Source organism: Zootermopsis nevadensis, unplaced genomic scaffold, assembly GCF_977971745.1.
Source record: "Zootermopsis nevadensis isolate Lab colony 2312 unplaced genomic scaffold, Znev_1.0 Znev_ptg000029l, whole genome shotgun sequence".
Taxonomy (NCBI): domain Eukaryota; kingdom Metazoa; phylum Arthropoda; class Insecta; order Blattodea; family Termopsidae; genus Zootermopsis; species Zootermopsis nevadensis.
The window spans coordinates 13,612,791-13,638,917 of record NW_028259161.1 but is presented as its reverse complement, the minus strand read 5'-3'; the positions used below and the strand labels follow the sequence as shown (position 1 = coordinate 13,638,917).

The 26,127-nt window shown below is 39.9% G+C and overlaps 3 protein-coding genes and 1 long non-coding RNA gene across 6 annotated transcripts; 2 read left to right on the top strand and 2 right to left on the bottom strand.

Annotated features, from left to right (window-relative positions):
• The first annotated feature begins 299 nt into the window (after positions 1-299).
• Positions 300-18,864, top strand: LOC110828749 (UDP-glycosyltransferase UGT5). 3 transcript variants are annotated; one of them, XM_022061738.2, is made up of 5 exons: positions 300-390; positions 3,338-4,162; positions 4,808-5,030; positions 5,874-6,093; positions 8,536-9,143. In XM_022061738.2, exons 2-5 carry the CDS (start codon positions 3,338-3,340, stop codon positions 8,816-8,818), a joined length of 1,551 nt encoding a protein of 516 aa, XP_021917430.1. In that variant the 5' UTR covers positions 300-390; the 3' UTR covers positions 8,819-9,143. The 3 variants fall into 3 exon arrangements, with proteins under 3 accessions (XP_021917430.1, XP_087214059.1, XP_021917429.1); XM_087357933.1 differs by lacking the exons at positions 300-390; positions 8,536-9,143 and adding exons at positions 1,299-1,457; positions 14,899-18,864; XM_022061737.2 differs by lacking the exon at positions 300-390 and adding an exon at positions 1,299-1,457.
• Positions 1,789-11,349, bottom strand: LOC147872270 (uncharacterized). Its single transcript, XR_015537601.1, has 2 exons — positions 10,911-11,349; positions 1,789-4,218 (listed from the first exon to the last, which is right to left on the bottom strand). It is a non-coding gene; the product is annotated as an uncharacterized LOC147872270 (long non-coding RNA).
• On the bottom strand, positions 12,313-17,731 carry LOC110828736 (UDP-glycosyltransferase UGT5-like). Its single transcript, XM_087357929.1, has 4 exons — positions 16,886-17,731; positions 15,343-15,565; positions 13,680-13,899; positions 12,313-13,118 (listed from the first exon to the last, which is right to left on the bottom strand). Exons 1-4 carry the CDS (start codon positions 17,729-17,731, stop codon positions 12,842-12,844), a joined length of 1,566 nt encoding a protein of 521 aa, XP_087214055.1. The 3' UTR covers positions 12,313-12,841.
• A 579-nt stretch (positions 18,865-19,443) lies between the features above and the next one.
• On the top strand, positions 19,444-23,106 carry LOC110828731 (UDP-glucosyltransferase 2-like). Its single transcript, XM_087357934.1, has one exon. The coding sequence runs from the start codon at positions 21,796-21,798 to the stop codon at positions 22,675-22,677; it is 882 nt and encodes a 293-aa protein (XP_087214060.1). The 5' UTR covers positions 19,444-21,795; the 3' UTR covers positions 22,678-23,106.
• The last annotated feature ends 3,021 nt before the right edge of the window (positions 23,107-26,127 follow it).

Genomic DNA, 26,127 nt, shown 5'->3' with positions numbered 1-26,127 from the left:
ACACATATTTAAGTACACTTCCTTTGATGGAAAATCCGGTCCATTTCGATACTTCTTATTGTCTAACAAAGAAATACATATTCATAAAACTGTTATAAGAACGTATTTTTGTTATTTCAGTGCATTTTTAAGAACAACGGCGAAGAACAAGCGAGGGGACCATTAGTTTATAGGTTTAAGATGAATCTTCCAAACATCTGATTGCAAGTTCCTGCCATCTAGTGACGTCCGTGTTTGTTGCGTAATGTGAGTCATAAGAATGTCGTGCCACCTAGTATGCATTGCACGAACGCAGACAAGGCGGTGGCACCATCGTAACGGCTCAGCACGTACTTTTACGTCAGTACTGAAAAACGAATCATGTGGTGTGTATATTAAAAGCACCTAAAGGTATGTACTTTCAGCATTTAATTTATGTGTATGCCAAAATGAAATCCTGGTTTTTCTAACATTTAACTGATGAGTTTGCGCTGCAATGAAACGCCAAACTCTGCGTTTGCTATCAAGTCTGCTGACTTTATTTTGTTGCGTAAGGTACTCAGAGCATTGGCCTGTTTCAGGGGCTTTCGTAACGATGTTTTTAGAATGTGCCTATTAACTTTGACATGTCTGTCTGCCTCTCGGCATTAACAATTTACAAGCCGCTAAGCGGATTTTCATTATATCTGATACTGAAAGGTTTTTGTTTGTTTTTAATTTGTCGATATAATCCAATTTAGAATCAAATGAGTGAGGAAAATAATTATGAATTTGTCGGAAAGGATCTGCAAGGTGGCAGTTCTCAGTATTCATATAGGAAAATCGAGTTAAACTACGATAAAATTCAGTCAGGACAGCCAATAGCCCCACAGAAATAATAAGCATGTGTATATAAGCGGTAAACCTCCAGTCGTATAAAAGTCTGGAGTGTTACCGCTTCTCAAATTTGCCTGGTGAGACAAGGAATATTATTTGTTTAACAAAGCACGCGGAAGGTTACAGTACAGTGTAGGATACAGCATATGCACAGCCTTCTACGCTGTCTGTGGCACTACCAATCACAGTCCAATCTAAGTAAGAGTTACCATATATTACGAGAGAACACTTTTGTAAAAATAACAAGTTTCACACACACACGGAGCGAAATGCGTTTTAAAAAATTGGTAGGCATATATGAACTGAAACGAAATAACGAATTCACATGTTTCTCATGTTCATCAAGGTCCAAATTGCGTAAGTCTCAGCCCACTAAGTGGGGGTCTTTTTTTGTGTGACCTTGAACGAACCGCTGTTATGTGATGATAACTACAATGACTGTCCATTTTAAAATACGACGAAGCTGAATCTTACATGGAGTGACAGTGCATAAATCCTGTCGATAGAGTGCTAGCTATCTTAATCACAGCGAGATAGTGTTGCCTCTCATCTCAGATACACTGTCCGCAAGAACATGTAGAGTTCACGGATCGCTGTCAAAGGTGAGTTTATAAGTTCCTTACAGAAACTACATAAATTAAAGCAACGAAGTTTCACTCGCAACTTGCGTTATTATGTACTGCTTAAATCTAGGATTGCACTTAATACTGAGCCTATGAACAGTGCGTACAATGTATGAGTCTACCAAAAACTTGTATAATTAAGAGCTCTAGAATAAATTAAGGAAGAAGTGATCGATTAAAGGATACAGTTATTTATATTACATTTTTACTGGACAGTAGGGAAAAGTGACAGTTTAATGACGCGCTGGTCTGTTTTGTTTACGAACATTAATATACAAACTAAATACGTACTTAGTTGTGTGTAGACAAAATTTTGCTCACCTATCACACGTTCACAATAATTAAATTATAATCCAAAATTATACAGTTACATGAAGAGTAACATTCTATCCTGCATTTAAAGACCGTTAAATCTATACTACCAGCACATATTATTGATATATTCGGAGGACAGAAATACAAAATTAAGATGTGCCAAATTTATGTCCGATATTTCGAAAGGTTTCTCAATAAATAAAATGCTCTTCGCGTATTAATGGCTTTGTTCACTCCGTTGGCTTCATTCTGGGAAGTTCAGAATCGATATTTTAAAAGATAACGAACTTTCTGGACACGACGCTTCGGAGACTGTAATCTGTCAGGCATATTCTAGTCACCGAAACGTCATGTTTTAGCAAAAAATCAGGACGATGGATAATGTCCTTAAAGTTTGTTGTTTTAGCAACACACCATCTTTACAAACCTTCGGATCCATATTTTATAATTATTTTCTTTCGCGATCCAGCATTGTATTTGAGTACAGTAGACTCAAATATTTCCCATATATACCTACATATGTTCCTTCATCACTTTAATGCTTCATACTACGGTATTTAATCAATGGCGTCGTATAATGATCGTTTTTATACTACAAACTGGTTATAACAATAACCAAATAATCAGACCACTGACGGTGACAAACTAAAGAGGAGGATTATATTTGCTAACTTCTAACTAACTCCTTGGTAGCAGAACGCGCAGGTCCAACACCAAAGCCCGCCACCGGCCACGATCCTGAACCAAATCCATCCATTTGCCATCATAGCCCACCTCCCTAAGATCCATCTTGTTATTATCCTCCCATCTCCTTCCTGGTCTGCCCAGTGGTCGTTTTCCAGAAGGATTTCCCACCGAAATTCTATATGCACTCGTTTCCTCATCCATGCGTGCCACATGTCCAACCCATCGTATCAACCTACGTTTCGCTAACCTCACTCTGCTAGGTGACCAGTAAAATTCACGCAGCTCCTCGTTATGCAATATTCTAAATTCCCCAGCTAACGTAGATTATTATTTATTTTATTTAGTGTTCTGTCTGACGACAGGTCCATATGAACAGGATCCTTCCATCCTTTTCTCGGACTGGGACCTGTTCATATACGTTCTTGGCAGATGATCCAGAAGTGGTTTGCCATTGCCTTCTTCTGTGTGTGAATGGAGTAATTGGGATGCCACGGAGGAAAACTCTGTGTTGCCTAGACCACGGCCTTGCCCAACACAAGTTATAAATTCGGGCACCGCCGGGAATCGAACCCGAGACCCCAGGATTACAAGGCCAGCGTTCTATCCACTAGACCACCGTGGCTATTAACGTAGATTACAGGAATATAATATTTAGAACTTATATATTTCTCCTCACTCCCGTTCTAGTAAGTTAATTGTACCAAACTGACTGCCTTCAGTTCGAATGATTTCTCTCGATATATCAGTCCATACTTTTTAAGGTCTCTTCCACTGTTCGATATTCCGTCTTCAGCACTCCTCCTCCTAGGGACTTCAACGTCCTGACGTGTGATGTAATACCTCTTGGTATGTTTCAGATGCAGTACACAACCTTACTCATAGTGACCTTGACGTCCTCGTGCCTGTCCATAGTCTCAGGTGCCAGGATTATCGCCATGTTTCCGTACATTGGGAAGAGCCACTTTGACGTTTTCGAACCATTTGTTAAGGAACTCGCTGCCAGGGGTCACCAAGTTGTGGTACTCAGTCACTTCCCACAGAAGCAGCCCATAACTAATTACACCGACATAAGTCTTGTGGGCTCCATTACCACCGAAGCAAGAGACAGGATTGACCTAGGTAGAATATCAGGCACAGAGATTTTGAAGACCGCAGTGAAAGAAATTAGAGGAATTTTTGAATCTTGTGACCGAATGTTATCCTTTCAAAAGGTTCAGGATTTGTTTCAGTCTCAAGAAACATTTGATCTCATAATAACTGAAACGTTTCTTGCGGATTGCTTCCTGCCTTTGGTACACAAATTCAAGGCGCCTCATGTAGCAATAAGTTCAAGTATAATGTTCCCATGGTCAAATGACCGTATGGGGAACCCCGACAACCCGTCATATATCCCCACTCAAGGAACATATTTTTCTGACAAAATGAGTTTTATTCAAAGGCTCATAAATGTGATTGCGAATACCGCACTCAAATTTATATTCAGTGCTACTGAAAGCACAGTGATCGCAGGCTACGTTCGGAAACACTTTGGCGACGACGTGCCGTCACCGTCAGATATCGCAAGGAACACGAGTCTGCTTCTCGTCAACACGCACTTCAGCCTCAACGGACCGCGGCCACTTGTTCCCGGGATCGTAGAAGTCGGTGGACTTCACATCAGGCCTCCCAAGAAGCTTCCGAAGGTAAAATCAGTGTGGAATCTTGCAGGGGGGAAATTTTGGTAGACTTTTTCCGAGTTCTGAAATAATACAGAATGTTTGTAATGGTGAAATGTTGTAGGCCGAGGTTGTGGTCTGTTTTAAGTTATCATATTTGCTTTTTCAACTGGGTACCTCAAAATTCAGCTTGGGGGGTCTAGCCCTCAGACAGTGAACTTGGACCTATTTCTGATTCTTATATTTTTTTTGAATATTTTTGTCCAAATAAGGAGTAGGCTAAGCGCCTATATAGACCTAATGCAACAGACTCTTAAAATAAGAGAATGTATATGGGCGTGACATGTAGCACGCACAGAAGAGATGTGAAATGGAAGTTATGCGTATCATACATTACTTCAAAGTAATGTATGATACTTAAATTCAAAATTATGTTTGCCTTGAAATACATAAACACGCCCTACAACCTCCCAAAGCTGATATGTTAAAGCAGTATTTTATGACTTCGTCAGATCAATCAGATTACTCAGTAACTTCAAGTATACAGATTCTTTACTCTTATTTTTACTGAAATGAAATTAGTAAAAGTTGGATGCTGTAAAGTTGAGACACAGAATCTTCAATTTCAGTACAGTTTTGTAAGTTTCAATCCAGATTCTAATTCTATCTTAGGACTTGGAAGACTACCTTAATGGAGCTGAACATGGGGTTATCTACTTCAGCATGGGTTCCATGATCCGAGCAGAGACCCTTCCTGAGGATAAGAGGGACGCATTTCTGCAGGCGTTTTCAGAGCTACCACAGCGAGTCCTCTGGAAGTGGGAGGGAGACACGCTTCCAGGACAACCCAAGAACGTCAAGATCGCAAAATGGCTGCCACAGTTTGACATTCTGAGTAAGCTACTTCTTTATAGTACTCCATAAGTCATTACATTTTCTGTAAAAAAAATCTGTCCCACTATACGCCATGTAGGCGCTTGAGGGAGAGAAAATACAGCTCCTACTCACTCTTGGCCTCGGCACTAGATGGGGTGAGTGGTCAGCGTCACGACCTGGACGCGCGTTACCCCCGGGAAAGGACCCCGGTACCCGCTGGATAGGTAACTGGGTGGGCCCCAGAGCCGATTTGGAAGTAAAGGCTAGAGGAAATAATCTGCAGTAGAGTATTTAAATGGTGGCCGACAGGTAACCTGCTCCTGAAGAGAAACGTCTGTCGTACCAAAGTACGATATTGAACACTCTCCTCCTCAGCTTGTGAATCCCACGTCCCATCCTCGAAACTCTTTGGCTGTACCGACAAGTCACCTTAACATTAAGAACTAGTCTCCTTTCTTGGTCTTCTAAATCGTTACATTTCTAGAGATTTCCTCCCAACATTCCGTTCGCAATTTTCTCTTTCTCATCCAATCTATGTGCCCAGCCAATCATACTACCTTCTGATAATTCAATGGCTAACAACGAATAAGACAATAATACACCGACTGGCAACATCATTTTGGGACACGCGAATTGTTTGTCTATGACAAGTGTTCACCGAGAGACAAAACAGCTGAAATTATCGACCGTACCTATTTAAAACAGTGCAAGAATTCAATACTGCCACTGGCTTCATCGGTTTGTGAGTTGCATTTCAAATGTAACACGCTGTACATACAAGCCAATATTACTAAAGATCCAACCTGGCACGTTTTCACTAAACAGTAGCCATGTTACGAAGTGTCCGCTCTGTGTCCGACAGACCATCCCAACGTGCGAGTGTTCGTGGGTCATGGCGGTCTGCTGGGGTCGATTGAAGCTGTGTACGCAGGTGTACCCATGGTCGGTATCCCCATGTTTGGAGATCAGCCCACGAACATAAGAGCTATCGTAAACTGCAAGATGGGGGTGAAAATAGATTACAATGAAATCAGCAAAGAGAGTGTCCTAAAGGCTCTCCGAACTTTGTTGGATCAACCCAGGTAAGTAATTGCAGTGGAATGACTCACCAGTTCAGTGCAGATTTTTCTATTTTATATTCTTCAGTGTCCTTGTTTATTTACTTTAGTTACGAATCAAATTCTTCATATTTTATATACAAATCTAGTTGTTAATTTCACTCGTCTGTTATCCAACTTTCGGTAATATCTTTTGCAAGAATGCATAAATATTAAAATTTGTAACTTGGAGCAGCGAAAAACACGATTATTGAAGATCCCTGTCTTCTGGGTTGTTGCGCTGTATAGTCTGGTCGATGTTGACCAACGTTTCAGAGGTCATACTGCCTCCGAGGGCAGTATGACCTCTGATACGTTGGTTAACATCGACCAGACTACACAGCGCAACAACCCAGAAGACAGAAATCTTCATACTCATCGCCCTGATGATGGAGGCAGAATGACCTCTAAAACGTTGGTAAACACCGACCAGACTACACAGCCCAACAACCCAGAAGACAGAAATCTTCATACTCTGATGACGGAGGCAGTATGATCTCTGAAACGTTGGTAAACATAGACCAGACTACACAGCGCAACAACCCAGAAGATAGAAATATTCATACTCATCGTCCTGATGATGGAGGCAGTATGACCTCTGAAACGTTGGTAAACATCGACCAGACTACACAGCGCAACAACCCAGAAGACAGAATTCTTCATACTCACCGCTGGGAAACCTCAAATCTAACACGACAAAACCAACTACATTAATTTATGGTCTTCAGGTTGTTATTTCCTAATGTCTTATCAACCCTCTGATAAATTATAACAACAAATCACGAACACAAGGAAGTCTTACTTGCTTGTCTTTTGTTAAATATACACACGATCATAAATGTTTCAAATAAAAGCTGTTTATCTAAATGAGAACCGGGTGAGATTTAGAGTTCTCACGGTGACTAGTATAACGATGTTTTCTGAGATGCTGAGTCATGTATTCTGGTAGATATTTCCCGACGTTTCAGAGGATCATGCTGCTCCGGTTTTAAGAGTTCTGTGTCAGCTTATGTAAAGTAGTCGTTACATTAGACCCATACGTAAAAAAATTCGTTGTACAGCTTTTGAAGTACGCCCGATTATGCAAAGTTCAATCGAAAACTTTTCAGTACTTTTAAAGATGAATGATTCGGCGGACCACCACAACCTCCCCCCCCTGCTTATTGTGTTTAATTTATATACTTCGTGGGGAAAACGCTGCCCGTCATGATCATTATGAACAGGTTATATTAATTCGTAAAAATTTAAATCGTGAGAAACAGCATGTTCCTAGTCGTTGTCTTTACCTGCGAAATCAAAAACTGTCTTTTGCGTCTTACTATTTAACAAAAAAAATACTGAAACACTGAAAACAGCTCTCTGATTTAGGCGTTTCTCAAAGAAGAAAGAAAACACCTATTAGATTTTACGTGCATGTCAATTGTTTTGAAGTTTAATATCTCTGAAACAGTTTTAATCACGTTCAAATTCCCCAGCCCGAAACACATTCCCTGGCCACGTTTACAAATGTATAAAATACAGAATAATTTTAAATTGAATCTTATTAAATCCACAACGTTAAGTTTACTAAGCTCGCATGTTACTTACAACCAAACAGCACCATATCCATACCTGTGTGTAGTCTTAGTAGATGCGTACGTATGTGTGTTTAACCTCATATAACACATCGCGCCTAGTACTATGGTTACACGCAACTCTCATACCCCGGTTCCAGGCAGGAAGTGCATGACCCACCGCCAAGAGCTTCGAGATTTTTTCCGGTACGAGTCAAGTATCGCTCCATAATAACAACAAAATCAACTGGCCGCCATTTTAGGCACGTTCAATACGTCAATGTCTACGCACACAGCCTCTGTACCATTTAAATTAGGTTAAATTCACAGCATCCTCGCTTTGCCTGTTGACGATTTAGAGATTTAGGTCCATTGTTCGAGGCATTTTAATGATTAACACCACTGTGGCGTGTGTTCTAAGCCCTTACTTCGTATACTTTTTCTTCGGTAAACACACGGCGTTTTTAGCAGGATTCTTGTCCCTGAATGACTCCCGTAGACCTGACTTTATAATTCAGGGACGTCTGTTGTGTTTCGGAATGTAATCCCGGAAAATTTACGACGAAATTTTCTCCGGCACTTACGACCGAAACCACATTTCGCATACGCCACACACAACAATAGCTAGTGCTTGACACAGGTGGACCGTTGTTTGGACAATTTAGCGGCAACTGCTGTTGGCGCTTGGCGATGAATAATGCAGTTCCTGACGGGAGCCAAGGTATGAATGTCACGTGTAACTACGCCAGAAAACGCACTGTAGAATCTATTGAAGCAGATTCAATTTATCACGCTAAGGCAAGCATTTAAAATAATAATATCTTACTCGTCGCATCCTTAAAAATTTAATTTTTTAAAATAATGTCATCTGCAGTTACAGGGAGAACGCAAAGCGGATGTCTAAAATCTACCTAGACAGACCGATGTCCGCGATGAATACTGCCATCTTCTGGACAGAGTACATAATCAGGCACAGAGGAGCACCACATTTACGACCAGCAATATTAGACCTTGCCTGGTACCAGTATCTGCTGCTTGATATTCTGGCAGCATTCTTAGTTTCCATTATCACAATCGTCTTCCTCATTTACGTCATAACAAAAAAACTCGCTAAAATGTTCACGCTACATCACAGAAAGAAGTCAAAACAGAGCTGAAAAATGTACGTACCCCTGTGTAGATAATATTACGTACAAATTCCATGGCTAGATAATATTCACCAGACTCGAGGCGAGGCGTCCAAAACTATAAAATTGTGGGCTTTAATTTTTACTCAGAGACCAAATGGAACTTTTTAAAAGCGATAGTAGGCCGAAGAACGTAGCTCAAAACTAGTTCATGTTTTGTGGACCGTATTTTTACATCCTTACCTCAGAGACTTGTATACATACCGTTCACGCAAATAAACACTGAATTATGAATTTTGTAAACTTGTATGTAGCAGGCACAAACAGAATTCAATTAAATTTATATCAAGTTGTATTCATAGATTCAAAATATGTTTGAATATATATTATTTTCAACTTGTTTTTATGAACATTCCTCTTCAATTAAATCTTCATACACCAAATCCTTCAGTTCTTATCGACTAATTTCATGAGATGCCTGTCGAATTACGTACAGCATGTCACAACGCCTGTGCTATCAAAAGACAATATAAAGAGAGGAAATATTTCCACATTTCAAGAACAATAGGAATTTTAGATTACTCGTCATCTTAATTTCGCGGTCGGTTTCAGTTCAGTTTATTAAATAACAGGTCATTTTCATTTATAAAATACTAACAACTAAAATACGATTGGAGTAGGCATTTCATTTGTTGATATCGATCAAATTTGATGCGGTCAATCTTTGGTACATGTCTTGTATGAAAATTATAAAAGAACGTAAATATGAATAAATGCGGACTTTCTGAACCATGGATACATGTACCATAAAACGTCATAAGGTATTATGCGACACTGTCAGATTTTTAATGGTTTGATTGAAATAAACTAATCTCTATCTGAATGTCCTGTCGTTTTATAACACACGATTACATGTAGTTTGAGATCAAAAATTACGTCGCCTGTAAAATGTTCTGGAATAATAAATATTATTATTGTTGTTATGGATATAATAATATTCTCGATACATTCGTTACAGTAAGAATCGCTGAAAACTCAGTTGCAATTACAGTTCTAAAGTTTTACTACCGAAAACCTACCTCGAGCAATGATCGTGAGATTAAGTTCAATAACTTACGTGTTGTTCTAATACCCTGCAACCTACTGAACAAAGTATTCATTCACTTCTTCAGCAGACTTACTACAAATTTTATATTCACGATCTAACCCATGAACCCACTCTGTGTGTAATATGAACTAATTTCAAGTAAATTAACGACGTGTGATTAAATTTTAACTTGCACAAGCGAAATGTCGCAATATGGCTGTGATCATATTACGCGTTCTGCAAACAAAATCCTGAGAAATATTCAAAATCTGTTACCGTAATGTTCGCTGCTGGCCTTTGATGTTCGTTACTCATGTTTAAAGCTACAAAATGAAGAATCGATGCATAATGCACCATTCTCCTCTGTACGTCACGTGTGTAATCGGTAGTAATGATCATGACGATTCTGGATAAACGGGGAGGGAGTTATACAGTAACAGGCACCAAACTGTACGTTTCGCTTACGTCACAGCTTCGTGTAAAAGGAAAACAAAACATATATAACATATATTACGTAAACCCAGACATTACCAACATAGGAATTGACTTGAGACAGAGCTACAAAGTACTGCAGATGAAAAATAAAGTTTACAGTATGCACAAAATATGGATTCCTTGTCTGCTATATTTTCCATCTCCTCTGATTTTCTTTTGTCTTTCTCGTAACGGGCTTGGAACGCACAGATTCGTGCCTATTACTGTACCTGTCTCGTCGACTATGGGAGTGTTACGATATTGTCACTGGATTCTAGAAAACCATTGCGTCATTTGTCAATTTTACAGATGAAGTTATGTATACTGCACATTGACCGTAAAATGTTACCTAAGTAATCCACGCCCTCCTTACAATTTACACTTCTAAGGGAAGATACTTTTTCACATCTATACTGCAGTAAATAAGCAAGCTTATCCGTTTGGAACATTCTACGCTATCCGGTTGGTCTCCCTGCCACCTGCTGTTAAAGTACGATATCTCTTCTCCACATATTTTCCCCGTCGTTTCGTCCTCAATGATGTTTTACTTCACAACCTCACCTTATACTTGGGTCATCCAACATTTCAAATATGTCCCATCACTTGACGTTCAGCGATTATCTTTTCCTTGCGAACAGCAAACTTTAGTGTTTCACACGAATACCGAATTCGTTTCAAAGAACAATTATCTTATTTCGAACACACTCACTACAAGCACGAAGAAATCACGTTTCATATACACAGATTTTTTTGCTATAAACCACAACGCACGCCTTGAACTTGGTATCACTTGGTAAATGGTACTTGACATCAACTACATGCGTGTACGTTCTATCTTTCGCTGCACATGTATATAATTGAGCAGTGGCCAGTTTGACCTTCAACCACATTGAAGGTCACGACTCGGTTTAAGTTCCGAACAGAAAGGCAGATCCTCATCCGCCCACTCAACCTCAATCTTTACTAGAGGTCGCGCGAGTAGTCGTGTCCACCTAAATGCGCGATGTGTAAGCCGAGAGAGGGGAGTTCTATAGTAGTGGGGGTCACACAGCCTCAGCTTTGGTCCCCAGAGTGGAGGGGAACCAATATGGCCACTACGTGACTACGTAGTGTACTAGTGTGCCGACGAAAAACCAAGCAGCGCTAGACATAGAGTGTGTTTACGAATGTACTGAGCAATGGTATCTACACTAGTCACTGAGATTATGAAGTTATACAACACTGCTTCATAATCCTCAGAATAAATGTAAGCAAAGATGCGTAATCAACGAACCACACAACAATTACGGCCTTAAATATTGAATTCGTCAATAACAGATTGGGTTAAGAAACAATGAGTGATATATATTAGACAACTCCACAAACAAACATCAGTGTCAAATGGGCTTCTCTCTTTTTCGTATTGTGTAAACTTCGTTCCCGAGAGCAGTCCCTGTATTGACTAACTTGTTTCACATCGAAGACCATTCTTTACCATTCACTCTGGTGCCAGAGACTCTAGGCTGGTATTCCCTGGATGGAGTCGCCTAAAAACTAGCTAGCAGCACCCGAACTACATGATGTGAATTTGAAAATGTTACATAACTATGGATACAAGATCAGAATACTACACACAAAATTCTAGGCACCATCATGACAATTTCAAGTTCCATGGCAGCCTCGCTTACATATTGTTTCCAACACTCTTCTTTTTTGGTTTCCTGAAGGAAGCATAATTTATTATCAAATTACACAGGTGAATTATTTTCAAATATCCATGAATCCCATTAAATAAACCATGAAAAGTACTAAGTGCGGCTGCTACATACTTTCCCAATAAACAATAAAATGAAGAAATGTGATAGATAAAAAACTGGTAATATATAAACATAATTACAAAAACATTTCAAATGGGACGGGTATGTAACAAAGGAATCAGGAGCAAAGAACTGCTGGAGATTATGGAAAATTATTTTTCGTTACGTATATATGGATTATTTCATTACATTTTCTTACCACTTACACTGACATTATGATGTAACATCTGTCGATTTATGATTTATTATAAGTGTCATGCATAACAAGAATTATTACTTGATAGCAGAATATTATTTTTCCAGTACACTGGACAGAGCAAGAACTAATTCTGTTCCAATTACTTGCATTGTGCTTTGCTCTCTACTTGTGATTCAGATGGCCATTAGTCACTGTAACTTCCTGATAAATACTTAACCTCAAAACTAAAATCCAGGCAACAGCCAAATAATACAGGGATTTAAATCACGTATTCCCATACAATAAATATTCAATTAAAACTGTTCCAGATATTTTAGATTGTTTAATAGTCATGCTTTGGCTAGATATTAACTAAAATGCCCTTTCACCCCATTACAAAAAAATATATCAAAGTACAGGTTTCAAATTTATCAAACACAACAACCTTAAAAAAATATATCACATACATTGATTACTAGAATATCCACACTTTCATTACGGGAACAAAATCTCGTACATCATTCCTGTTTCTTCTTCACTAGAACGTTCTTGGAGCTACATAGCACTCTAAAAAATTTTCTGACTGCAAGGATAAATATCAGGATAGTTCCCAGTGTGAACGCGATGACATCTAGGAGTAGGTACTGGTACCATGCCAGTTCCACGGCTGCAGAGCGGAGATGTGGTGCACCGCCATGTCTCATTACATACTCAGTCCAAAAGATGGCAGTGTCCAGGGCAGATTGAGGTCTGTCACGGAAGATACGCGCCGTGCGTCTTGCATTCTCTATATAGCTGTGAAACAAGAAACTCGTAGATGTTAATTAGACAGCAATGAACATATTTCACTTCATTCCATATGCCACAATAGTCGAAATTTCTTATTCCCTCAGGTCAAGGTCATTCAGCAGCTCCATACTAAATCCTTTGAAGGTTACAATTCAAACAATAGATTCATAGCCTGACTAAAGTCAATGAGTGGATTAGCACAACAGTAACACATCTGACTTATATTCAGCAAGTGTAGGATTCAGTATACTGGCTAAGGAAGTTTTTGTCATTTTTTATCAACTGCTTCAGATGAATGCTGCAATAGTTCCTTAATGCAGGTCATAATGATGTTCTTCCACACAAGAAGAAACACAAATTGCATTTAAAAGAAGGAAGTAAGCAGATGTTAAGATTTTTCTCAGATTTAACATAAAATTACACAAGACTTGCATTCGTTTTCATCCTGCTCTTTCAGGACACTGTAAGAACTGACCATGATTTGTACACAATAATTTCAAAATGGACTAAACCCTAAGATTGGAACTCTTGGCTTGTAAACAGCTACAAATGCGTAATGTTCATTACCTGGGCTGGTCAAGCACAGTCCGGAGTGCCTCCAGCACACTTTGCTTTGTAATGTTTTCGTACTGCAGCTGGATGGCCATCCCCCTCGCCTTCAGGTGTGCCACATTGCTTCTCTGATCACCGTAGAACGGAATACCTACCACAGGCACTCCATTGTACGCTGCCTCTAGGGTACCCAGTAATCCTCCGTGTGACACAAAAGCAAGCACATTTGGGTGCCCTGAAAGTACAGAAAGTTGTCGATACCACCACAGAGACGTCAACATCTGCCCATGTAATTCGATATTGTACTCAAAACATTCCATCTTCCCCAGAGAATGTAACAAAATGGAGAACACAAGCAGTGGTTTATTATCTAGCATATTTAAACTTATTATAGGTGGCACACCATGTTGTACGTCTGTTCATAAAACTATAACCTCTGAGATTTTACACAAGTTCACAATTAATAGAAACTGGTCATCTTAAGAGTAGAAGAGTAGACTCGTATCCTGAAGATGGAGGTGGTATATGCTTCTAAACCTCGCTTTGCACCATGGGTGTAATCATCAATTGAAAATTTCCATGGCAGTCTGCACACAGATCAGGTTTAACGCAATGTGGCATGAATCATTCCTTAATGTCAGCTTCACACTTCTAATCGTATTTGAAAAGTAAACATGTGCTTCCACCACAAATAGAGAAGTCAGGAATCAAATCTAATTTTATAGAGGGAAATAAGATAAACAGCAAAACAACATTTCATGAGAACTCTGAAGCTAAGAGATGACATCTCAGCACGAGAACCTCATTCTTCAAAATTCTTAAATCACATTGCACCTTCAATATTTCATCTCCAAGCCTAATTGAAAAATACCAAAGGATGTGACTTGCTAAAAATGGCAGGTTATATATTTTTGCTATTAGAGTGATGTAAAAATTTTAATGTGCATATTATAAAAATGAAATATCAAACATGTATTTGTAGCAATAACAATTCACATTTTTTCAGTTCTATAAATTCTGCCCCAATATATTTACATTCATAATTTTAAACGTGATCTTAAAGTGGCAGATAAAATTATTTGCCTTGTTTAGACGCGAGATTTATCACTAAATTTTAATAACATTCTCAGATGCTAAATTCAGTCAAAATTCAAACAGAAAACTAGCACTGTTAGTGAATATTTACAGAGTAAATGTTGAAACGTGAACAAAATTCTAATCACTTTCTTTTCAGTAAAAATAAAAGGAACACTGTGCCATGTAGGCGCTTGGGGGGAGAGGAGGTATAGCTCCTACTCATTTTTACCCTCAGCACTAGATGGGGGTAAGTGGTCAGCCCCTGGAATGGATGCTGGTACCCATTGGATACGAGGCTGGGTGGGCCCCAGAGCCAGTCTCGAAGCAGAGGCTAGAGCAAAAATCATCTGCCACCATCATGGATCGAACCCTGGTCGACCACTCTGTAGCGACAATGACTGAGCAGGCTTCATTTTTCTTTCTTAAAAGAGAACCTTACTCTCGAATACACCTTGTGCGTACTTATTCTGAACATTTGTTTTACCTTCGTCTCATCACAGTTGCCAGTCGTTGGACCACGTCAGGCATATTATTGGCAGCGACATATATCTAGTCTGGTGTAACGAATAACAGATGTACACAAAATCTGTGGTGCTCTTACTTAGAATATCAGATTGTGGACACCATTTCTCGATCTGGACATTCTCAGGCTGTCCTGGCAGAGTATCTGCCTCCCACTTCCAGAGGACTCGCTGTGGTAGCTCAGAGAATGCCTGCAGGAATGCATCCCTCTTATCATCAGGGAATGACTTGGCTTGAATCACTGAACCCAAACTAAAGTAGATAACCCCATGACGCGCTCCATCTAAGTAATCTTGTAGGTGCTGAAATCATATGGATAATTTTATTTAATTTTGTTGAATTATAATTCACATATAGGATACACACAGTTTTCAAGCAGGTACTAGAGTATGAACTGTATACATTTTCCGTGGTGTCTTACAAATTTTATCATTTAATCTACTTAACCATCAACAGTTTTTACACATAATTACATTTTCTACAATGACATACATGTTTCAGAAATAAGTGCTCTCATTACTAATTGATATCATTAGAAAAGTATGAATTAACATATGGCACAATTTTAACGATTGACGAGTGCGTTAGAAATATGTATATCAATGCTTAATTGATTTTTCATAAAAACAGATTTATTTTCCAAGGTAAATGGCGTACAATAATAAAGTTAAATTTTAAACGAGCAACGCACATTCAGAATACAATCCTTCGACTAAACACAGCCAGAGAATTATTTTAGAGTGTTTGGAACAATTCAATTTTAAACTTAAATCTTGAGAAAATGTATATTTATATCCGTGGAGGAAATTGACACCAGTTTTTAAGTCTCATTATCCGTATTTTCTGTCCTGAGTGAAGTATCCTTTCATGTGGTCTTACGTAAAGGATTTTTAAACAGTGAAACCTCAATAATCTGAACTAACAAGGTGAATGGATAGTCCGAAAAAGTGAAAAGGCAGAATTATAAAACATAATTATATCTAAATATTTTCATGTCATACTTTTGACAATCCAGTAAAATATGTTAATTTTAATGGTATTAGGATACGAATATGATGCAATGCAAAAGAAAATTCTATGAACATGTTAATATTCAAAATATAATCAGGCAAATTCTCTGTCTGTCATAAATAAAATACACACATAAAAGAAGTCAAATCAAATTAGTGAGGTTTTACAAATGGATGATCATGCATACATTAAAAAGGAAAAGATTCTTTCTTCATGCATGGTTCTCCTTACATTTTACTTCTAAATTTCATTGCCAAATAAATGAAGAGTGAGTGAGTTTAGTAGTTACGCAGATACTGAATAAAAATCGAATTCAAAATATATTGCTCACAGAAGCAAATGTGTACTCTATAAGCGACAACACTTCTGCCATTCATGAGTAGATGAAATGGAAGTGACCATTAAATAAGTGATATAGGAGAAAGTGACGTTATTTCTTCTACTGTTATAAAATGTGCCAGTGACTGAAGGGTAGATTCTCAAACTGACTTTTAAAAAACGAAAGAATTTAGCTTATGTGTGTAACTTGAAAGGGATTATTAAAGATGACTTATGAGACTAAGACTATAATAGTCCTAAAATAGAGCTGAGATCATTAATAATCATCTAACCTGAGGCAGTGGTTTAGGCTTGGGGATATGCATGCCACCAATCTCAACAACACCGGGTACCAGCGGCCTGGGCGCATTTACACTGAAGTGGCTGTTCACCAGCAACAAACTTATGTTCCTGGCAAGATCAGCGAGGTCAGGAGTGTCCTCTCCAAAGAACTTGCGTGCCAACAGCTGCGATGGACAGTCAGAGATAAAGTGATACACTACTTTGTGTAGCACTGTGGTTACAGCATTTACGACCCGTTCAACAAAATTCATTCGTTCCGAATAAGACGTGAAGAGATTTGGGATGTATGATGGATTGTCTGGATTGCCCATCCGGTCATTAGCCCATGGCATTAACACAGATGTGCTGGCACATATACTTATTGCTCCAAACTTGTATGCAAAAGGCAAGAAGCAATCTGTGTGAAAACAATCATTGACAACAACATCAAATTTCTCATCTGAATTTATGAGTTGTTTGACTGATGGATCATTAAGTACTGCTTCACAGTCATTTGCCCCAAATTTGGCAAGACCTATGGCGTTTACTATAGGGTTCGTCATGGATGCGACTTGTTCTACGGATACGCCAGATGCTGGAGTGGACCCACCAAGAGATTCTTCTAACACAATATCGACATAATTTGATATAGGTTGTATCTGCGGGAAGCGACTGACCACCACCAGCTCATGCCCCCGATCAGCAAGAGCCTTCATGTATTTTTCTAGCATGAGAAAGTGACTCTTCACAGAAGTGGGAATAATGACCAGGAATCTGGCACAGGAGACATCCTGTGGTACTAGCAGCAAGAACAGGAGGGCGGGCAAGCATAAACACCACAATGCTGACTTGGCCATCTGCAACAAGAACAAATTCATGCAGCTGAGTCACAGAACGAAATTCTGAAATAAATTTTAGGTACATCCACTTGTAAGTCAAAGTTTGCTGAAAGGCCAGTTTCATAAGTTATATGAAGACCTGCGTATGTATCCAAAGAAATTCTTCAGATACTTTCTTGTTTGTCAAGCTGGCTCCAGTTCGGCAGTTCAGCTTCACGGACTTCTATCCACAGCTTTTGTTACCATTCTTTTGTCGCTGTACTCCGATATGGCCTTGCCCCACAGTGTCAGTCTTTTCCCCTCTTCAGTTATTAGTCTCTCACTATCAAAAACTTTGCTGTCAAGATCCATGACGCGTACAATCGCTGCCAAGTTCGGGCAAACAATGGTCGCCGGCTCAACACGGAGGTTGGGTTCTTCGAGTTCCATTGCCACCACCAACCGCTGAGAAGATGAAGCAAGTATGGTTATTCCCACTGGTTCTTTTCAGTATGTCCAACCGAATTCTTGGACACTGCCTTCAAACAAGACATGCCACAACTATCTTTCACATCCTTTAACACGATCATTCAAACATATCTTACTATTTGTCACTAAAACACAACTGTAAAGCATCATTAAATTAATAACGTTACACCTGTAATGTTGGCAAGAGTGGCAAGTAATGGCTGTCTTCTGGGCTACTGCGCGATGTAGTCTAGTAGACGTATACCCTCCATGTTCCTGTGTAGGGGAGAATGGGCAATTGGCGGTCACTTAAGAGAAAAACTAGATAAAACAAAAGGTATACGCGAAGTTTAAACTTTACATAAATTGGTATTTAGTCTGAAGGGTCTACTTCTTAAGTATGCAGCATAAAACACGTTGAACGTAACAAGATCTGTAGGAAATTATAACTGAAGACGTAGCTTTGACCGGTATTCCCCACCCTTGGGGGTAATGACAGTCACTATTTGACCTTCAAGATGTCACTGAAGTAAATAAGATAATGAGTGATTAATTTTTTTTTGTAAGTAATAGGCATAGTTTACAAAATGCGTTTGGCATTAATTGTCCTTCAAAGTGTAAAGAGTTTTGTTTGTATGCATGATTTATATTCCAATACACTACACGGTATGCAAGGTTTTAATATTAAATATTTGTTACTCACATTTTCACTGTATTTTATTTTCAACAAATTTTAAAACTGACAGATTCGTTTTCTACATCAGGGCTTTCCTAACTGTATTAAATTCACCGGATTTAAATATTCTTTGTAAATCATGACCCCGTTTTACAACCGACGTCGCTAAATAAAACTGTTGCTTCCACAGGGCAAAAGTTTATCTCCCCCCCCCCCCCCCCGAAAGTTTCTTCTGAACACAACAAAAGCTTCTCCACCGGCCAAAAACCACTGCGCCGACTATAACACCAGACTATACGATTACCAACTCACCACAGGAACAAAACTTCAACGCGGGCGCGACAGTCAACTGTCACTGAAAAGGTTTCCACATTCCGTCTTCAGAGTGAGGGCAGTTGAATCTTTTCCTCGTTCCTCCAACTTGGTTCTTCCAGTCATTTCTATGTCTGAGTTGGCAGTACAGTCCGATCAGAAACGTTTTCCACTTACAAGTCAATGACATCATTTCGTCGTTCTGACCTTCCCGATTTTGTCCTTCGCTTTCTACTTAGACTTTTTCCCAAATGCACTGTGCTCATTGTGTATGATGCACTGGGAAGGATGTTCAATTAAGTGCCTCGTTTAAAACTGCTTTACCTAGTAGCTGAGTGGAGTGACTGAATAAAATCACAAAAAAAGCCAGTCGGTATAGCCCGTCTTAAGTCATTTTGTTGCAACCGCCCTTCCGCTGACTGTTTTTCTTCTCACTCTGGTTGCCCCGGGATCAAACCCAGTAGCGTGCCCGGTTTGCTCGCGGTTACAGCTTGATATAAAGCGGAAGGATATAAGGGATAATAATTGGGGTAAGGTTTGTCGGCGAGCAAGATTTTCCGACCCTCAGGGATTATACGGGGACTGTGATAGTTGGAGCGGCCGTGCGCCAAGGACGTGAAATCTGTGGGGATGACAAACTGCAGACCACACCGAAGTCACCTTGGAAATATTTCACCTTTTAATTCCTTTTAACAAGTTATTCTTATTTTTGGGCAGCGCGATGATTCGGCTGTTGTATTTTGATCTTGAAGTTTAATGAATCGAGGAGAAACTGTCTGCTTGCCTTTAAGAACCGAACTTTTAGAGAGCGAGCCCCAACGCAACCTCGCTTTTTATATTCCCTGATCGTAACAGTTTTTGAATTTTGAATTGAATATGACAATCCGATTCGTCCCCCAAAAAGTCACTTATGACGTCGGAAACGTGCCGAACAGCCACATTCAAATTTCATTGGTCCGAGTCGTAGTGGAGCAGCGGTCATCTGGCAATCGTCACTTCACACCTACTAGGGCGCCCCAAACCAACGGTCACTAAACCGAATGTTGGGGGAAGAGACTTTCACACGCCAGGATGGCGCCACTCTCTTTCCCAATGTGATACATTGGACAAAACCAAAACTTAATAAAATCACTCAAATTTTGATGAAGTGAGGTGTACCAAGTATCATCTAATCACACCTCCTTCGTTCATATAAACCAGATTAATATGCCAAAGTCTGGTTTACCCCTCATCTCAAGTTTCAGTCCGTTCGGGAATTGAACCACGGACCTGGACTGGCACATTGTTTAACAGTTACTTATCTTGCTGTAAAAGCAGTTTCTGGGTCGATTGTTTGCTGCTTTGGTATTTTAACGGCACTGTTTCAACTGCATGCATTTATCACCGCGAATGAGAGCGGTTGATGAATTTGTAGTTACGGATTCTGAAAGAGACCGTCGTGGTTGAAGGCACTAACCAGATACTTGCTTTGAGAAACTGAGTAAAAACAAGATTCTTGAAACTTTCAAGTTATCTGGCATCCAGATGCAGGCAGAATATCTTCACTACCTGAGCGTTCGTTAGCTTCTCAGTTACTCTGCTCCACGAATTTCTTTGGTCCCTGGACTTGACACTTAAAACAGTTAAATACGAAAGCAAAGAAGAGATTATGTGGCATAATGGTACTGAAAGCATTTAAAGAATAAAAAATAAAACGGGTAGTTCTACACAGAGCAAAACATAATTTAAAAGGCTGAGAAGAGACGAATGTATCTAATTACAGAACTGCGTGGGTTGCAGGAACTGAAATATCAGGATGATAAAGATTAATGCATAATTCACTAGCAAAACTGAACGTGCTGGTCTGAATCTCGGGCGACTGCCGTCTGTCATGTTACATTATGTTGTGTTGTATCAGACCCTAATGCTTGGTTAATTTGATCAGTGGCGTTTCCTTGAAAAATTAAAACCGGGGTTTTCGACACTTCGAACCAAGAGAACCGACACTCGACTTTTGAATTATGAGATTTGACAGCCCTGAAATTACCTTCCACTATTCATGATAACAGCTTATGATTGCTGGTAAATAGCTAGGCGGGGCATTGCAAGGCGACCATGAACTGAAAACAAAAATTAGACCGGCTACCACCATCGATAACTCTATCGTATTTGTATACGACGTAGTAGTAACATTTCGGCGTCACAAGTATTCCGTGAACGTCGTGTTCGAAGCTGCGACTCTTCGAGCTGATATCGATATAGTGATTTGATCCATCAGTGCGGAACAGACATAACACACCTACATGCTAGGTGTTGTCTAATTATAATCGCTGCACCGCGAACTTCATTAAAAACCTCGGTCGACTGACAAAGGAACTGCAATCAGTGAAAAATTCAGCGAATTAAACTCTGAAGAAGTGACAAAGGAGCAACAGCTGATCTGCGATTATCGACAACTCATCACTATTTACCGTTAACTCCGTACAAAGTGAATATTTGTTTATGAAATCGAGTGAATAAGTGAAATAAGTAAAGCCCTCTTACTTGCCCTTGAAATTCTCGTTTCATATTCTGTAAACAACTGCGAAAAACACGTCCCATCCTTTTTGTGCAATCGGACGAAAACATCTGAGCTTCTAACACGAACGGTGAAGGGTTGTCTTCAGAAATGAATTTCGCTGTCAGGAAATGTTTAACGCTCGTCTTAATTGGACTCGGCCTTCTGCATACAGCTGAAAACTCCAAGATACTGGTGGTCTTCAGCCATTTGGGAAGAAGTCACTTCGACGTATTCGAACCGTACCTGGAGCAACTCGCAGCCAAAGGACATCAGCTCCTTGTAATCAGCCACTTCCCAAGAAAACGCCCAACACCCAATTACAAAGACATTGACCTAAAAGCCATAACAAAAGTTAACCAAACAGTGAACATTTTATCTTACGCAGACATTGCCAAAATGGACCAGATTGTGAGCGCCTTTGTGCTGAGTGCATGGGCTGCAGAGGTGTGTGAGAATGCATTTGAACATCCGGATGTTCAAAAACTCATAAAATCAGACGAGAAATTCGACTTGCTCATAACTGAAACGTTTAATACCGATTGTTTCTTAGCGTTTGCACACAGATTTCAGATTCCTGTAATCGGCTTCAGTTCCTGTGTTTTTATGCCGTGGACCCCAGACAGGGTCGGCAACCCGGACAACCCCGCGTATATTCCGATACAGTTCGTGGTCTCTTCGGATAGAATGGACTTCACTGAAAGATTCTCAAACACGTTCTGGTATTTGTTTCATAAACTTCATTATTCATTTCTAATGGACCCACGGGCTCATAAAATCGCGAAGAAACACTTCGGCGAATCTCTCCCAGCCCTGTCCACCCTCGCCAGAAACACGAGTCTCATCTTTGTCAACAACCACTTCAGTGTGAACAGACCCCGTCCGTTGGTCCCTGGCATTGTTGAGGTGGGCGGAATACACATGAAACCGGCCAAGACTCTGTCTAAGGTAAGCCCAGCTTCTTATCCTTCTTTTATAGTTTATTATCAGTAGCTTGGTCGCTGGGACCGTGGGTTCGAATCCCACTCAAGCCATGGATGTTTGTGCTGTCCTGTGTACAGGTAGAGGCCTTGCGACGGGCCGATCCCTCGTCCAAGGAGTCCTACCGAATGTCCATAGATCAAAGGCAACGAAACGTTGGGACCCGCAGTGCTCAGGAACTTGAAGAACGGGTCGTTCCCAGTATCCAAGTATATATTTCGTTAAATGAGGATTTTTCCTTGTCATTCTGTGTTAACATTAAAGGCGTGATAATGTTACAGTAAAACCCCTCTAGTTGGACACCCCTATATCCTGGACACCCCTCTATATTGGACACTTTTAATTGGAACCGGCGAATATCCTATAATTTTACATGTCCACAACACCCTATATCTTGGACACCCCTTTATCCTGGAACTTGGTCACCCCTTTTGTTGTAAGCTGGACAGGTTCATGCACTTAGCTTCAATGCTTTTATGGGAAACGTTTACAGTTAGTATTTTGTTGCTTTGAATTTCTGACTTATGAATGCCTTCTACCTGAGGATTACCTTATGTTTGAAGGTGTGAGACTTTGAACACATCAATGGAATAATTTTGTTGAACCCTTCACTGGACTACAGTACGTATTGCTGGTACAATTTTAACTTTGTGAGTACTGAGCTTGCAACTGAGTTAAACAGAAATTGGAACGGTGTGCTTTCGCTCATAACCAACAAGGAATGTTTGAAACTTTATTCGAATTGCGGCAAAAATTAGAAAGAGGATGGACAAATTCAAAGATAAAAGCAAAAAAGCAGTGTTTTGTGACGGACATTTTTACAAGAAATAAGTGACATCATATGTTGAGCTAATGCCTTAAGTACAATTAAAAAGAATACATTCTGAACATTTAAAATTTCATTGAGGCCGGGGTGTAATGTGCAACCACGAGAGTGGGTTTCAAAAGATTATTATAAATAATAATTAAATTATTCTTAATTCGAGCAAGCCTACAGTAGTTAGATTATGTAAGTAAATAGATTACACTGTCCGTAAACGTACAGTATTGGTGTCCTTCCCTTAGAGCTTATCCATGCAAGTTTAATTTACTGAAAACAAAATTTGTAAAAATTTAATTTACCCTTTTGACTTTTCTTATCAATAATATCATTTTTGGGAAGGGCTCCATAATACTTAACAATTACCACATTGTCATTACACGACAATATGAAAGGATGATTTTCCCCCTTTCCCTCTATCCTGGACACCTCTGTAAGTTGGACACATTATCGTGGAACCGCAAGTGTCCAAGTTAGAGAGGTTTTACTGTACTAAGTGTTTTTGCTAATATCACTTCAGAAATTATCTGTGCGATTGTTAGACCAGTTTATATACTTTGTTGACTTTGTATTCTTTATCTTAATGCCACGTCCTTGTGTTAAAAATTGTATATTTTTCTGCATATGGGCACTTCATTCCTAAGTCTAAAATATATAAAACTACGCCTTTCAAAAAAGGCATTTGAACTATACTTTTAATTCAGAATCTGTGATTACGGTAAACGCCAGGCTCCTCATAATTTTTAAACGTGTGTGAAAAACTTTAAGGCCTGGATTACCGGAAATCGGAAAACCAAGCCATTTTCTGTACAGTAAGCGTAAAATAACTGCAAACTTCCACTACAGTGGCCGCAACATAACTCCGAGCTTGGTTGATCGTTAACAACAGACACGTGGATGGGAGGGGAAGATCGCGAATGCATAGCACAAAAGAAGAGACAAACCATTTCTCCTTTTACTTTCGGATGGAGAAGGAGCGCTCGTGGGGTAAAGGAGTGTGCTGCGTACATCGCTAATGTTTTATCGTCACTTTTGTTCACAACAATCAGACTGTGTCAAAATTAAATGAGGGAAACTGTTTTAGTTACACTCTACATGCTGAGACACACTCTTGGTCAAACCCTTTGTCCTTTCCACCCTCTCTTCTTTTTACCTGCGTCCTCTCTACGAGCCACGCCCCGGCCGCGCTTTACCCCTGGGAAAAGACCCTGGTACCCATTGGACAGGAGGTTGGGTGGGCCCCAGAGCTGGTCTGGAAGCAGAGGCTTGAGGAAAAATCCTCTGCCCCTGTGGGGATCGAACCCTGCTCGTCCAGTCCGCAGTCACTATACTGACTAAACTACACCAACCAACAAACCAAAAAGCTAAATTACGGCGGAGTCCTGCGCAAGCGCAATACATCGTCCCTTCCTAGGTAACACCATTTCTGCGTACGAAAGTTACTTGGTGAATAGTATTTCACATCTATTATGTGCATGTATGTTTCGTCTTTAGTTGCACATGGACACAATTGAGCATTGGCCAGTCACAGATTCATCAAGTGCTGGTTTGACTTTCAACTATATTGTAGATAATGGCTAGAGGCAGGCCCTACAACCACATAGTGCGCTAGAGTGCCCAAAGAAAACATTTGAAACACTAGACATCGGGAGTGTGTTTGCGAATGTATTAAGGAACGGTACTGAGATCATGAAGTTTTTAATACTATTTCATAATACTCTGAAGTAATGCAAACAATAAGAAAGCTGTCCCACTATCCGCCATGAAGGCCTCGGGGGGGATGGAAAAGCTCCTATTCAGTCTCGACCTCTGCACTAGATGGGGGTGAGTGGTCAGCACCACGCCCCAGTCACGATTTACCCCTAGGAAAGGTCCCCAGTACCCATTGGGTAGGAGGCTGTGTGGGCCTCAGAACTGGTCAGGGCACAGAGGCTACAGAAAAAATCCTCTGCCCCCATCGGGGATCGAATCCCTTTTGTCCAGTCCATAGCCAGTCACTATACTGAATTAGCTACCATACGTAATTGACAAACCACACATGTGCGGCCATAAACACTGAATTCGTCAGGAATTGGGAGTAACAATCAACGAGTGCTACATAATTTAGACATCTCCACAAATAAACATTTGTTTGAAACGTGCTCATCCCTTTTTCGAAACGTGTAAACTTCCTTCCGAGAGCAGTCCGACCTTGTCGAACTCATGCCATCGATGCCTGTATTGGCTGTAAGTTGTTTCACAGCACAAGTCCATTCTTTGCCATTTGCTCTGGTGTCAGATTCTAAGATGGTAATCTGTGGATGGAGTCACCTGAAAAGTGGCTAGCAGCAAGTACATCTGCTTCTCCAGCAAATCTTGCCTTCCTAATAAACTAATGCCCCATGCACACACCTACAAATTGAAATAACATTCCACACGTAACACCAACATTCCCTTAAAATGTATTCACCAACACTGCAGCTGTGACATACACAATGCAATCTAACTACATGATGAGAATTTGAAAATGTCACACAATTTTATGGAACTTAGATCAAAATACTAAAATTCTCGTTACCATCATGAAAATTTCAAGTGCCATCGCAGCCTGCCTCACATATTATTATTTCCAACACACTTATTTTTTGGTTTCCTGAAGCAAG

Coding starts and splice junctions, on each gene's coding strand:
- LOC110828749 (XM_022061738.2), top strand. CDS start 3,338: ATGCAGTACACAACCTTACTCATAGTGACCTTGACGTCCTCGTGCCTG. Junction 5,031..5,873: donor GCCACAGTTTGACATTCTGA/GTAAGCTACTTC, acceptor TGTGTCCGACAG/ACCATCCCAACGTGCGAGTG. Junction 6,094..8,535: donor ACTTTGTTGGATCAACCCAG/GTAAGTAATTGC, acceptor TGTCATCTGCAG/TTACAGGGAGAACGCAAAGC.
- LOC110828736 (XM_087357929.1), bottom strand. CDS start 17,731: ATGGCCAAGTCAGCATTGTGGTGTTTATGCTTGCCCGCCCTCCTGTTC. Junction 15,566..16,885: donor AGCCTAAACCACTGCCTCAG/GTTAGATGATTA, acceptor ATATGATTTCAG/CACCTACAAGATTACTTAGA. Junction 13,900..15,342: donor TCCACAATCTGATATTCTAA/GTAAGAGCACCA, acceptor CTGTACTTTCAG/GGCACCCAAATGTGCTTGCT.
- LOC110828731 (XM_087357934.1), top strand. CDS start 21,796: ATGAATTTCGCTGTCAGGAAATGTTTAACGCTCGTCTTAATTGGACTC.